Consider the following 15,097-nt stretch of genomic DNA (forward strand, 5'->3'; position numbering starts at 1 on the left):
GTGTCACTGTCTAGAGTGAATTCACAAGCAGCCTAACTGTCAGTCTGACCCAGACGTGTATTACGCAGCCAGGCAGAGGCACAGAATGGTGAAGCAAGAAAAAATGCCCACTTTCTAAAAGTGGAATTTTCAAACAGACAGTCTAAAAAACAACTTCACCAAAAGATGTACTTTTAAATTGTGATTTTGGAGACCCCAAACTCCACATCTCCATCTGCTCCTAATGGAAAGCTGCACTTAAAAGATATTTAAAGGGGCAATCCCCATGTTAACCTATGAGAGAGATAGGCATTGCAAAAGTGCAATCCAAATTTGTCAGTATTTCACTATCAGGACATGTAAACACCACAGTACATGTCCGACCTTTTATATACACTGCACCTTGCCCATGGGGTTGCCTTGGGCCTTCTTTAGGGGTGACTTACATGTAGTAAAAGGGACGGTTTGGGCCTGGCAAGTAGGTACACTTGCCAGGTCGAATTGGCACACACAGACACTGCAGTAGCAGGTCTGAGACATGTTTACAGGGCTATTCATGTGGGTGGCACAAACAGTGCTGCAGGCCCACTAGCAGCATTTGATTTACAGGCCATGGGCACCTCTGGTACCCTTTACCGGGGACACACCAATAAAGGGCATTTTTAGATTTTAGGGTGGGTTTTGGTGTGGTAAGGGCATTTTTAGTTTTTAGGGTGGGTATGAGTTTGGGGTGATAAGGGCATTTGTACGTTTTGGGGGTAGGGGCTTTTGGGTGTTAAGGGTATTTCTTCAGGTTTTAGGGTGAGTATGAGTTTTGGGATGGTAAGGGCATTTTTAGGTTTTAGGGTGGGCATGGGATTTTGGGGGTAAGGCATTTTAAATTTTAGGGTGGGTATAGGTTTTTGGGTGGAATAAGCATTTTCAGGTTTTAGGGTGGGTATGGGATTGGGGATGGGATTTGGGGTGATAAGGACATTTTTAGGGTGATAAGGACATATTTAGGTTTTAGAGAGGGTATGCATGGGATTTGGGGTGGTAAGGGCATTTTTAGGGTTTAGGGTAGGTAAGATTTTTGGATGGAAAGGTGTGTGTGTGTGTGTGTTTATATATATATATATATATATATATATATATATGTAAAAAAAGAGAATAGAGAACTCTGGGTAGTTCCCAAGTTTAGGTGGAGAGCAGCTCTAGTAAGGAGCACCCTGCAACACCAGCGACACTCTAGATTTGCTCACCTCAAATGCCTGTTTATCTAGCAAAGTTTTTAAGCATTGGACCAGCACAGTGCTATCCAATCAGGGGTTGCTTTTACTCATTCCAGGTTGGCTTGGATGGTATTTTACCAGTCCAAAGCTGTAATACTGTGCCTGGAGTGGTAAATGGCTTTTGTCATTTTACAGCTCGGCAAGGTTGACACTGTGTCAAACCTATGCTTAAAGACTTTGCTGTACAAATGGCAAAAGACATTGTCACTATCTAGCTCGGCGTGGATAGCACTGTGCTGATCCAATGCTTAAAAACTTTGCTAGATAAACAGGCATTTGAGGTGAGCAAATCTAGAGTGTCGCTGGTGTTGCAGGGTGCTCCTTACTAGAGCTGCTCTCCACCTAAACTTGGGAACTACCCAGAGTTCTCTATTCTCTTTTTTTGCATAATTTATGCGGCACTCTAACCCTGAAAGGGATTTGTTTTGACTTATACTGGGTGCTCCCTTGTGTCTGGACAAAGCTAAACCTCTCTGATGAGCTCTAATGAGAGCGAAACACGTGTCAGGGGTTGCTTTTACTCATTCCAGGTTGACTTGGATGGTATTTTACCAGTCCAAAGCTGTAATACTGCGCCTGGAGTGGTAAATGGCTTTTGTCGTTTTACAGCTCGGCAAGGTTGACACTGTGTCAAACCTATGCTTAAAGACTTTTCTGTACAAATGGCAAAAGACTTTGTCACTATCTAGCTCGGCGTGGATAGCACTGTGCTGATCCAATGCTTAAAAACTTTGCTAGACAAACAGGCATTTGAGGTGAGCAAATCTAGAGTGTCGCTGGTGTTGCAGGGTGCTCCTTACTAGAGCTGCTCTCCACCTAAACTTGGGAACTACCCAGAGTTCTCTATTCTCTTTTTTTGCATAATTTATGCAGCACTCTAACCCTGAAAGGGATTTGTTTTGACTTATACTGGGTGCTCCCTTGTGTCTGGACAAAGCTAAACCTCTCTGATGAGCTCTAATGAGAGCGAAACACGTGTCAGGGGTTGCTTTTACTCATTCCAGGTTGGCTTGGATGGTATTTTACCAGTCCAAAGCTGTAATACTGTGCATGGAGTGGTAAATGGCTTTTGTCATTTTACAGCTCGGCAAGGTTGACACTGTGTCAAACCTATGCTTAAAGACTTTGCTGTACAAATGGCAAAAGACTTTGTCACTATCTAGCTCGGCGTGGATAGCACTGTGCTGATCCAATGCTTAAAAACTTTGCTAGATAAACAGGCATTTGAGGTGAGCAAATCTAGAGTGTCGCTGGTGTTGCAGGGTGCCCCTTACTAGAGCTGCTCTCCACCTAAACTTGGGAACTACCCAGAGTTCTCTATTCTCTTTTTTTGCATAATTTATGCGGCACTCTAACCCTGAAAGGGATTTGTTTTGATATATATATATATATATATATATATATATATATATATATATATATATATATATATAATGTATGTTATAATGTATGTTATACTTACCTCTACATTTTACCACGCATATCCCTTTACCAACCATGCCTTTACTATGAAGTTTTGTGGTCAAGACATGCGTGGTAAAAGCATATGCGTGGTAAAAACATTTTGGGGCTGATTCTGACTGTGGCGGGCGGCAGAGGCCGCCCGCCACAGTCCCGCCGACAAATGACCGCACCGCGGTCAAAAGACCGCAGCGGCCATTCTCACATTTCCGCTGGGCCGGCGGGCGCTCTCCAAAAGAGCGCCCGCCGGCCCAGCGGAAATGCCCCTGCAACGAGGATGCCGGCTCCGAATGGAGCCGGCGGAGTTGCAGGGGTGCGACGGGTGCAGCTGCACCCGTCGTGTATTTCAGTGTCTGCTTTGCAGACACTGAAATACTATGCGGGGCCCTCTTACGGGGGGCCCTGCAGTGCCCATGCCATTGGCATGGGCACTGCAGGGGCCCCCAGGGGCCCCGCGGCACCCCCTACCGCCATCCAGTTCCTGGCGGTAGACCCGCCAGGAACAGGATGGCGGTAGGGGGTGTCAGAATCCCCATGGCGGCGGAGCGCGCTCCGCCGCCATGGAGGATTCCCCCGAGCAGCGGAAAGTCGGCGGGAGACCGCCGACTTTCCGCTTCTGACCGCGGCTGAACCGCCGCCGTCAGAATGCTCGAGGGAGCACCGCCAGCCTGTTGGCGGTGCTCCCGTGGTCGGTGACCGCCAGGGTCAGAATTACCCCCTTTGTGTTAAGTGTATGCATGGTAATGACCATGCGTTGTACTTACCACGTCGTAAAGGCATGCATGGAAAGTGCATGTGTTGTTCCATCATACATCACAATTTAGACAGACAGCATATGCACTTTAGCATTGGTTAGCAGTGGTAAAGTGCCCAAAGTCCTAAAGCCAACCAAAACAGGTCAGAAAAAATATGAAGAAGGAGGCAAAACGTTTGGGGATGACCCTGAATAAAGGACCAGGTCCAACAGTAGCCAAGATCAGGAAAGACCAGCAGTAAAGTCTATAAGGAGTAGAATGCTTTTGGCTGATTAGGAATGGAAATTGCAACTGCTTCTTGGCCAGCCATCCCACCACTTTTACCCTATGTAACCACTCTATCAGCAACAAGTGATCAGCAATATCAAAGTCAGCCAGCATTCCAGGCACTTTAGACACCCCTAAATTGTTTGTTCAAGTAAAGTTGTCTTTACCATGGTGAACACCAAATCTGTTCCATAACAGTTTTCAACCCAGGAATTCAGACTATTCAGGATGGCATAGGGTTTCCAAATTACCTTGAAACTGGTTACTCTTTGCTGCCACCATTACTTTCGATGCCAAGGGCAAGTTAAACAATGATTCATAAGTACCCAGGTATTCAGGAGGGAATGTTTTCTTCTTAACCAGGGGAGTAACTAGTGCTAGTGTCAGGTACTTTTCCTACCTCAAATACATGATTCATAATCCATAGTGCAGAAGGAACGCTAAGATGTGCTAAGAAGTTTATAAGGCGTACCGGCCAGGGTTTGAGCATTGAAGACAAGTGCCTTGGCTTGTTCTTTAGCTGAACTATCTGGTCCAAAGTAACAGCATCCCATATTTCCTCACTGCACAGATACAAAACAGAATAAATACATAAAATAAGGATTCAGAGATTTTACTTTAAGCCCACTTTATTCTGTGAAGCTAACTTGCCCAAAAGCCCTATGCTTTGCTTTTTCAGATTTGTATGTGTTGTTTCCCGACAGAATTTCACCTTTTCATTTGGTACCTGATAATGTCAGGTAGCACCATCCGTGAAGCAGATCCAGTGAGCAGTGACAAGTGAGCAGACAGAGCGGGTAATCCACAATTTGACCACTTGATCAAATGTCTGTCTATCAAAGGGCTTGTCCACCTCGTTCTGCACCAGCTTGTCCAGTTCCAGCACTAAGACATGCATGAAATATGATTTGCCTGAAACCTTCCATTGAGATAGCACACCTACTGTCAATTGTTTGGAATCCTGTACCCCCTGTGTACTCCCATTGGCCTTTGGGAACTTAAAATAAATTATGTGCAGGGAAGCAGGCAGTGGTCCCACAGACCACTGCATACTCTTAAAAAAAAATGAAACTTTAAAGTTGAATTTTCTTTCGAAATGCATCCCATGTCCCTTCGAGGAAAATGGGTTGAATTTCAAATGCTTGTTTTATCAAAAAATGATCACGGACATGTTGATCTGCTGACCCCCAGCAGGACACTATCTCCATGATTGATTGTATTTCCAGTGAGTCACAAATTAAGACCTATCTCATTAATATTCATGAGGTAGGTTAATTTGTGACTCCACTAGAAATCGGTTTTTATAAAATATATTCTTTGTAACATTAGCAATTGCGATTCCCAAATTGCAATTTGGTCAGAATCACAATTTAATGGTCATTATTCCTAATTTTTGTACATCTGGCCCTAAATCTTCCAAGATGCATATTAAAGACATGTCAAATGGATGACTGTTGCATGTTGGTTCACTGATGGGAACTGTTGCCAAATTGTTTGAATAGGTATCTTCTCTCTGGTTACCAATGATATAGGGAGAGGAAATGTTCTTAGCAATTTTATATCTGTTTCAAGAAATGCATGCTTTTCAGTATTGATTTGACTTTCACCTTCTTAGTGTCCTCAATTTCAGGTTTACTATATCTGATTCACAAGTTTGTTACTCTGAGTGCATGCATCTATTTTCATAGGCTGGTGTTGACTATCAAAACTCCAATATCATTCAATTCTAACAGGATGCTAGGAAAGGAATAAGTAATGTAGAAGTGCATTTAAATTGTTTAACTTGTATAAGCCACAGACTAGTGTTTGTCATGAGGGGTTGAGTATTCCAATGAGCAAAAGTATACTTAGGTGGAAGGAATATCACACTATTAGACCACTTTATCCACTGAGAGAAACGTCCTAGACTAAAGAGGGGGGAAACATAAAGAGAGATATTGTATAATTGAAGGAAAGGGTCTAAAATCAGCTGGTATTCACTCTCTGTCACTTCATTGCCTTCACTGGCACTCAAAACAATCCAACGTTTTAAAGATTCACACCAAATGTTGCCCCTATTTTTTTGTTCATACATTGATTCAAACAATATATGCTACATTATGTGATTATCAGATCAGTGCTTCAGGTAAAACTGTAATCCAAAAAAGAGTCTGAAAAATAAGACACTCTTGTACACCTATCGAGGATGTTGCCTGTAAAGCCAGTGGCCACCATGATTTTTAGTGAGCTTTATCCACAATTATTCAAGTCTGCCTCATTCTTTCTTCTTAGCTTCAGCTATCCCACCGTTGTCTAGAAAACTTGAGCAACTGTCATTAAAAGACCAATAATTATTATGTGCTTTTGAAGCTCATGGGTTTCCCATCCTACTGTTATGGAAAGGCCTAATAACACATGAACATGATTTGTTTTGCCACGTGCAAGGTTGAGAAGATACAGGGTAGTTGATATAGTACAGTCTTTTCATAAAAAGATAATAGATAAACTCTACCTCTAACTCTATATTGTTTAAGTATATGAATAATTGCTCCGCTGCTCCCATCCACTGACACCATTAAGTCATCTCTCAGATGCCTTCAATCATGTCTATTTACAAACCATACTGATGGATTAAGCAACTATGATTAGTAGAAAAAAATCGCTATAAAGCCTATTAATTTAATATGTTGCTAACATTAGGATATTGCAGCTGCATTCCCCTATATGATGTCCTCGAGTGAAATATATCTCCTAGGCCTTGCAATTATCTTAGGTTGAAAAGTTCTAGCTAGTCATTGCCAATGTGCACTATCTTTTTAATCTTTGGTGTCTGTTTTATCAGCCTGTTCATATTCCTTAATAGATGTTTTGTTACGCCAATTTTTAGACTTCTTATCACCATTGAAAAAGTCATTAAGAATGTAATACATTACTATGAATTTCCTAGACAAAACATATTTAAACTATTAATAGATTGGTCAGTCCTATTATTTAAATCTGATGATGCCTCCTTGCACATTTATTCCCCCTTGAATCTTCAAATTGAGCCTTGTTGTGTATTTCTTCCATTGTATTTAAAATATTGATAAGAACAGGAAAAAGCAAACATTAAAACCTTTTTATACGAATACTTTCAGCACAATGGGCTCCTTCATATTACTGATTGAAGGGTAATTCTAGTATATTATTGTGTTTTGGTACCTCGGAATTCTTTAAAAGACACCAACGTCAAATATTTAGTTGTGATTACCGTTAATTTCAGGACAGACTATAGAAGCATAAAAGTTCTAGACTTGACAATGTAAGGTCTCAAGCAATAGGTGGAGCAATAGAAATAAAAAAAACAACCCCTATTGTTTATTTGCCATATTCACATACTCATCAAAATTAGCAGGCGATATAAGGAGAGATTCTTTGATGTCCTCAAGTTTCCATGATGTTTCTCTTTGTTTTCGTTATTCCTCAATGACCAATTAAGATTGTTAGGATAGCCACTGTAATTTTTATATTCAGTACCCCATTCCTATATTTAATTTTGACAGTTATTGAGGTCTCGTTTTCCAGAACTTTAGTAGATTCAACTGTCCCTATTTATCAAGGTGTGGTTTTATTTTCCTGTTTTTTTCTCTTCCCTTTAGAATGTGGTCCTATTTGCTCCTTAAGTAATAGCCTTTCATGACAATGTCTGCAAGTGGTGTGAAGTAATCATGTGAGAAAACAAGGTCAGCATTATGCTGTTACACGGTGACCTATCCCCTCTTGGCAAATATTTTAAGGAGAACCGCTAGACTACCCTTTTGATTTTACTACAATATGTATAATAATACACTTCCATATAGCAGCTTTCTGCCACCTCTCGTCATTCATTGGTCTGATGTTTTGTCATTCACATTTTGCTTCAGGCCACTACAGCACAGAGCATGAGGGTCGGTGTACTTAAGCCACTGGTTAACTTCACTTTGAGTAACAGCATTTTGCTGTCTCACAAGAAGAACATCCATTCACAAGTTAGTTCCCTTTAGCGCCAGTGTTTTGTTTTTAATTTATAATTACTTTATTGTTGCTTTGGGTTTAGAACCTATGATAACAGGATGCTTTTGATGCACATTCCATCTTTCTCAGATCCCATTCCCTGCCAAAGTTGTTGTAAGTTCCTTTTGGAGTGCTTTGCCTTTCTGGCAGCTCCTATTTCACGCCTACCAGATCAAATTATGTCTGTTTGTACATGTTCTGTATTAAGCTTGCTTGCTTGCTTTCCTTCTTTCCTTCTTTCTTTCTTTCTTTTTTCCTTTTATCCTCCCTTCCCTCTTTTTTCTCTCTCTTTCTTTCTTTCTTTCTTTCTTTCTTTCTTTCTTTCTTTCTTTCTTTCTTTCACTAAGCAAGAAACGTCCCACCAATGCCAGACCAAGGCTGGGTGCCAATGCCAGACCTACTGTGTTTTCCAATGCTTGTTCTAGGTTGTACCTGATTAATTGATAACTGTTCACATTCTATGGTAGGCTCAGTTTCCTTCTGACTCCCACATTTCATTATTTGTAGTCATCTCTCCACATTCAATAACTAGTCTGTCTACCTCTAAACCCTGTCTGATATATTTTATGTGCCTTTTGTCTTAGCAATTACCTTGATTACCAGCTTGGGAGTGGGTCTGGATTCCGATCCCTGTTCAAACAGGAACAAAATGCAATAACTGTTGCACCCCGTTGCTTTCTCCTGACAGGGTTTGGCATGTCAAAGCTGCTGTAATCGGGTTCTCTGAACTTATTTACTTAATTATAAGACAGGTTACCTTTTAAAGTATTACTTGTTTTATTCATTCATCTTAGTTGGTGCCATCTATTATAGGCATACAGGAAATTACAATAAATGCCTGCTTACAATTTACCTCTTTAAATACAAAGGGTGTCTTATAATCATGCGCCAATCAACTAAGAAACTTCTATCTAATGGTACAAGATCTAAAATCAAATCACCTTCCAAATACATGTATTTCTCTCTTGAAACACTAGTCGAAAGGAGTAAATTTCTGCGTTTTAAACCTGACCCCCTTTTTGTCATTTCTACAATATATTTGTCATGGATGCCACAAAAGAACCATTAAAGAAAAACCTAAGCATAGAATATTTATGGGGCACAACAATGCATATGACAATGGATTATAAAAAACTTACTGCATTTGGCAAGGTAGCGCAGAGCATCGAGCTGTCCACTCTGAGCAGCCACAAACAGGGGGGTGATATTGTAGATATTCCTTGCCTCAATCTTCGCATGTCCCTTCACTAGGATGTCAATGATCTCCAGATTGTTATGGGCCACGGCCTCATGTAAAGCAGTCCAGCCTTGGTTGCAGCGGTGGTTCACGTTCGCGTTGTACTGGACCAGCATTCGCACAGCATCCACGTTCCTATGTTCACAGGCTGTGTTCATCAATACAATAATGGCATTAGTGCAATACGCAATCATTCATGAGGACTATTAAAAGGAAGGATAATAAAAGCCATCAACCACCTTTCAGCACGTGTGGTGAAGGGGGAAAATTTGAAAAGACACATGGCGAGGGCAAAGATTAAAGTGATCACTCCTAGTCTGACAACACATGCAGATCTGAAGACATATTAGGGTCAACAGTCTTAACTGAAGACTTAAAACAAGCTTTTAGTTGGTTTTGTTTGCCCTGATGTTCTGTCATCTTCTTAAGAGTGGTGGGAAGTTTGAGAGTGGCAGGCTATAGTAACCCAAAAACATGATGGAATTTAAAAGGAGAATGAGCAATAAAGATACCTTAAAACACTGGGGTATATTTATACTCCATTTGCGCCTAATATGCGTCATTTTTCATGCAAATTCAGCGCAAAGCTAACTCCATACTTACATTTTAAAGTTAGACACATCTAACATAAAAATATTGGAGTTTCCACCGTTTTTCAGATGTGTGAACCTACCTTGCATCAATGAGATGCAAGGTAGGCATTCCCATCTAAAAAACTGTGCTAACCCCATGGCCCCATATTTATCCCCCCATGCTAAAATGACGCATGGGGGAGGAGAGGCTTTGCACCATTATTTAATGCCTGGGTCATACCAGGCGTTAGGGGACCTGTGGACCCATTTCCATGGTTAATCACCATAGAATGGGTCCACATGTACCCTCCTCAAGCCCCAGGAACACGTCCACCCACACCAGAGGGACACCGGAGGATAGGGGACCCCATCCCAGGTAAGTAGAGTAAGCATAGGTAAGTATTTCTTTTTTTTTTAGTTAAAGTGCCATCGGGGCCAAACTCAGGGCCCCCTGCATGGCACAGGGTGCAATGGCCATGCCTAGAGGACACTGGTCCCCTGTGCTGGCCATTGGAGTGGTGGGCATGACTCCTGTCTTTTCTGAGATAGGAGTCATGTGGTATGGATGGTTTTGCATCAGAAAGTGACGCTAGGCTGGTTAGAAGCATTCTTTTTGCCTCTAACCAGCCTAATGTCATTTTGTGGTGCAAAACCCCCTTCTCCTATTCTGCCACCCCCACCCGGCTAATGTAAGTTTTTTTTTACACTAGCCCACTCTTCCATGAACATGGCACCCGGCTGGCGCTCCGGAATGGTGCAAGCCAGTACTAAACTATTTGATGCAAAACTGCGTTAGTGCAGCTTTGCATCTAAAAGTATAAATATGTCCCCGAGTGTTTGACGAGCCCAACAAGAATCCATTTTGTGATTGGGTGGCTTGGGTAAGCAGGCTTAAAGATGGCAGCTAAAATGGCGAAAGAGCAAGAGGCAGCGGTAGTAGTCTGGCCACACCATGGTGTCATTGAACACATCAGTACAATACTGCAAGAGTGCATTATTGTTCTATATTTATTTTCGTACTTATTGGCTGCCAGAGCTGTTTGGTGGCATTAGCAATATCCGTTCGGATTTTGTCTATGATGAAAAAGTACAAATATTGCATTTTGCTGACACAAAACAGCGCTGCCCCCTGCAAAAAGAAATGAACTAAAATAGCAAATATGTGTTCGGGTGCTAATCTGCGCATTGATGAAAATGACTACGGCCGAGGCCCTTGTATGAACGATCATCATGCAACACTCAAGTCAGAAATGGGCGTGCTTCTGTTGTGCCATGTCCCATAGGAAGAGGGCCAACAAAACACACCTGCGGGTGGTTAGTTTTAGTTTCCTGTACAAAATGGCACTGTGTAGCAATTAAGCACAGCTGGCTGCATGTGCTGATATCTGTTCTGCTTGCAGTTCCACCGTCCTGTAGACATACATATAGCTCGAAATGCACATGTGAACATTTTCAACGCTATTACAGTTTCTGAAGTGTCGAGAACAGTTTTCAGATCCCATTATTACATCTTTGGCATGGTTTTAATTAATCGATCAATAAAATTTACTTGACTGTCGTAAACAAGGCAACAGATCAGGAATACATTTTAAGCCTTGTGTTATATATCATGTTTGCTTTTCGTTTAACCTTTTTCCTCGGAATGCCCTTTGCCTCACCCACTTTCCTCCGACCTGCCTTGGTCCAATAGAATGTTGAGATGAAAGGTTTTATTCTTCAGAGAGTGTCAGGGAGGACAGTTGAGGTTGATTGACATGAAAAGAGGCACCTGACCGTGCCAGAATCTGCCCCAAAAACTGCGTCTGTTATATACAAGGAATGTCACTCTTAATATGGGCTCTCCTGTGTTTTCCTGTGACTCTGCATCTACTGACATGGCAGCAGTAAATTCCTGTTGTTCGATTTTAACATACTTTAGAAAGGCCTCACATTCATACTATCAACTGAATCAAACCAAGATGCTGCTGTGCAACTTGTGAGAAAACTGCACAAAAGGGAACGTGGGGTTGGATTGCGGAACCTGTGCACTGGTGCCTGAACGTTTCCAGAATCAAATCTCAAATCATACCTTTGATGTACAAAAGACCTTTTCAACCAGATTGCTCCTCCCTTCAATCTCAAATTAAGAAGTATGATTACCACCTTGATGGATAGGATACTCCATCACAATCTGACAGATATCCCGCCCGCCATATTACAAGCTCCATTATATCCTATGGTATTTGTAAAACGGCGGGCGGGATATCCGTCATGTTTGTGATGAAGTATCCCATCCGCCAAGGTCATAATCAGGCCCAAAGTCCCTGGAAAAAGCCTAGAACATTTGTGGTCTACGTAAGCCCTCTGCTCTACTCTAATAGTCACTGTCGTCTCTCTTCCCACATGACCAGTTGTGTGTCCTCCACTGAAACAATACCGACACCAAAAGACTTGGGATACGTTTCACCCCTTTGCCCCCAATGAAAGTTAGAATATCGGGGTCAAAGCTTTTGTAAACGGTTGAAGCCCATTTTACCATGAGGTTAGCTGAGGAAGCTCCAATATAATTCATTGATGTTGTTCTTATTATAAAGTTAGTATATATCCCAACACTAAAGGAGTGTATTTCTATGAATCACGTGCAATTTAAGTGAACATGTTAGCTCAAAAAAGCCAGAATACAGTACCTTTGTAGAGAGGAGTCTCTTTATTCTTGCCGGCTATGTCGGGTTCAGCGCCCATCTGTAGCAAAACTTGTAGGCAATCAAGATGTCCCCTTTGACAGGCAATATATAAAGGTGTCTCTTCCTCAAGTGTTCGACGGTCAATGGTGGCCGGGAAGGCTGTTGAAAAATGTAACAGTCTGTGGACTAGAGCTTCAAATGCAAAGTACCTATTCATCAGCAAACGGCGTAATATTATAACACGTATAGTCAATAGAAAGAGTGGTCTTCTGACTAATTTGCTGATCTCGAGTCCTTGAAACGCGTTCTCAAAATGGTTTCAACATTCAATAACAAATTGTGTAATTCTGAGCAAACCACTTAAGAGTATATGAACAAAGCTATTTGCACATTTAAGTCACAAAACTACACATAAAGTTCTACAGCAAATTCAGAACAAAAATATGATTTTACACTCGTAAGTGGATTTGCACACGCTTAAAATGTACCCAGCCTGGCAGAGCTTTCCATCTGAGCAAATATGCTCACAAAAAAACAATTGTCAGAATTCCTAGTTGGGCAGATGGGCGAAAGTAGGTGCGCACGCACACCTCTCAAACGTGTCAGCATGTGGGAAGTCACTATTTTTTGACAGGCAAATTCAATCCTGTTAAGGACAGGAGTACGTCATCAATAATGGTAACAGTGGAGCCAGAGAGAGAGGACCCCACAATTATTGGGGAGACAAAAGTGAAGGACGTTTTCCACAGGAAAACATATTTTCCCTGTGCTGAAAGGAAAACGAAAAATAAGGAAGTTCACTTGCGCCTAACATTTCTGCCTGTGAAAACCGGAACTGCCCGATATGCGCAGTCATAGATCTCTAAGCATGTGAGTCCTCCTGTGAATTTGGAATAGTCGAAATTCTTAGGTATTCTCCTTGTATTCTTTGTGGATTCCAGGGCAGTCAGAAATTTACATCAACTGTAAACCTAGAGTTGTAAATTTCAGAATGTCATAGGGGAGCATTGTAAATTGGTCCCGTACTCTCCACAGTGCCTGAGATTCCAAGTGCATTAAACAGATGTGCCGTATATGCCCCTGTCCAATGTGCTGTCTATGACTCTACCAATTAGAGTTCACCCTCCACGCTTCCCATTAATGGTCTCAACCTGACTAGACATCACACTAATTTATAAAGTGTGTCTCATGTCAATATTTGTCGGGATGGTCTTGCAACAATTCCTAAAAACAAAACACACCATATATTTTGGGACAGGGATAGAGAAGGCAGATGATGGCATAAGCCTAGCTATCTGAGCAATAGATGAAGTGATGAAAAGGGGCTGTAGGGGCTGTTCAGACCCTTACAGTCTAATGCCAGTCAAATGCCAAGAGTATGAAGGAATGCACAAAGTTTATTTATGATAAAGGTTTAATGTGTTCTATGGCTAAATATTTATAAGGTCTCAAATGCGAAGTTGTCATTATCATTTACAGCGCCAACAGCTCTAATTCTCGCTAATCCAAGACCTATTGCATTGCAAATGCTTGTTAACATTTGTATGAACAAACTGCAAAAAGCTCTGAAAGCAGCTTTAGATGACTTGTCCATAAGAGGCAAAGAAAAAACGTCCATACAGCACGGCGCCCCAAGGCCCTGCAGAGACTGCTGGATGCCATCGATCTTTACCGCACCTCAGATCATACAGCCATACATTATGACAAGTCAATGGTTTCAACGTGGAGCCTTTACAAATGAAGCCTGGAAAGTATCATACTGGACAAAGTAACCAAATGTTTGTACTCAGGAGCCGGTTTACTTTTGCCCTAAACTGGTTTTACCACCTGGCCAAATCCAAGGAAAAAACTGAGATTACAGCACAAAGGGATTACCAGATTCACATCCAGATCTGGGTCTAGCTCCATACATTACAACATCTCAGGCATTACACATACAGAGATTGAATAAAACGTGCTTTACGGAGGTAAAATACGATCTGCCCACGTGCCCCTGTTAGTCTGGCATCAGCACAACAAAAGCTCTGTAAAAAGGTTCGCCATATTCTCCAGGTTCTCCATCCTGATTACATCAAGGACAATTGTGCATGAGAGATCAGAAGCAAGAGGCTAATAGGAGTATGCTCCACTGTGCAACCAAATGCAGGTTGATGAACTTTGACCATTTGTTGAATGTCTTGAAGCATGTTACCCAGCCACTAAACTAACCTTCTTTATGGAGGATTCCAAGAAGTAAGAGTACCTACTTGAAACAAGAACACATAAAGCAGTGCCCTGACGTGGCCTATTATTACGGTTCCAGACAATCCTGGTAGGGAAAGAGCCCGAATCTCTGGGAGAAAAACATCTTTGAAAAACATTGAAGGTGCAAATGCACATTTAAAATCTGTTGCATGAAGAATTGAGAAAACTGTTGGCTCCCCTCTTTCTACTGAACAACCAAACTAAGAAATGGGGTGCCAGCCACACCGACATTTACTGTCTTCTATTCATAGGCCCTAAATACAATCAACTAGAATCTCTAGGAAAAGAGTTGTCCTTATTTACTTCCAAAGAAGACAAAGAAAAAGATGCCTAGTTACTGGCTCATCCAGTGGACAGCTACAGGGTATGATCAGTAGGCAAAGACCCAAAACGCCAAAATCTGCCCCCAGACATACCATATTCAGTCATAGCATAGTTTCAGTCCAGCAAATGGGTACATGAGGTATGATGAGGGAGTCCCACAGTCCAGTTCTGACCACTGTGCATGTGGAAGCACCCACATTGCAAACGCTGCACCCAACAGCAGAAAGGCTAACCAACATGATGACCAGTACTGTCACAGTGGAAATATCTAATCCTTCGACAGACAGTGCACGTTGTTGGGATGGAAATATTT

The 15,097-nt window shown here is 41.8% G+C and overlaps 1 protein-coding gene across 2 annotated transcripts in view; it reads right to left on the bottom strand.

Moving 5' to 3' along the window:
* The window catches only part of ASB2 (ankyrin repeat and SOCS box containing 2), a 256,837-nt gene that overhangs the window by 109,300 nt on the left and 132,440 nt on the right, over positions 1-15,097 (bottom strand). For both annotated transcript variants that reach the window (XM_069208232.1, XM_069208231.1), the window contains 2 exons: positions 12,220-12,375; positions 8,884-9,129 (listed from right to left, as the gene is read on the bottom strand). In XM_069208232.1, the coding sequence (XP_069064333.1) occupies positions 8,884-9,129; positions 12,220-12,375 (402 nt within the window). The remainder of the gene's footprint in view (positions 1-8,883; positions 9,130-12,219; positions 12,376-15,097) is intronic.

This window comes from Pleurodeles waltl, chromosome 9 (assembly GCF_031143425.1).
Source record: "Pleurodeles waltl isolate 20211129_DDA chromosome 9, aPleWal1.hap1.20221129, whole genome shotgun sequence".
Classification (NCBI taxonomy): domain Eukaryota; kingdom Metazoa; phylum Chordata; class Amphibia; order Caudata; family Salamandridae; genus Pleurodeles; species Pleurodeles waltl.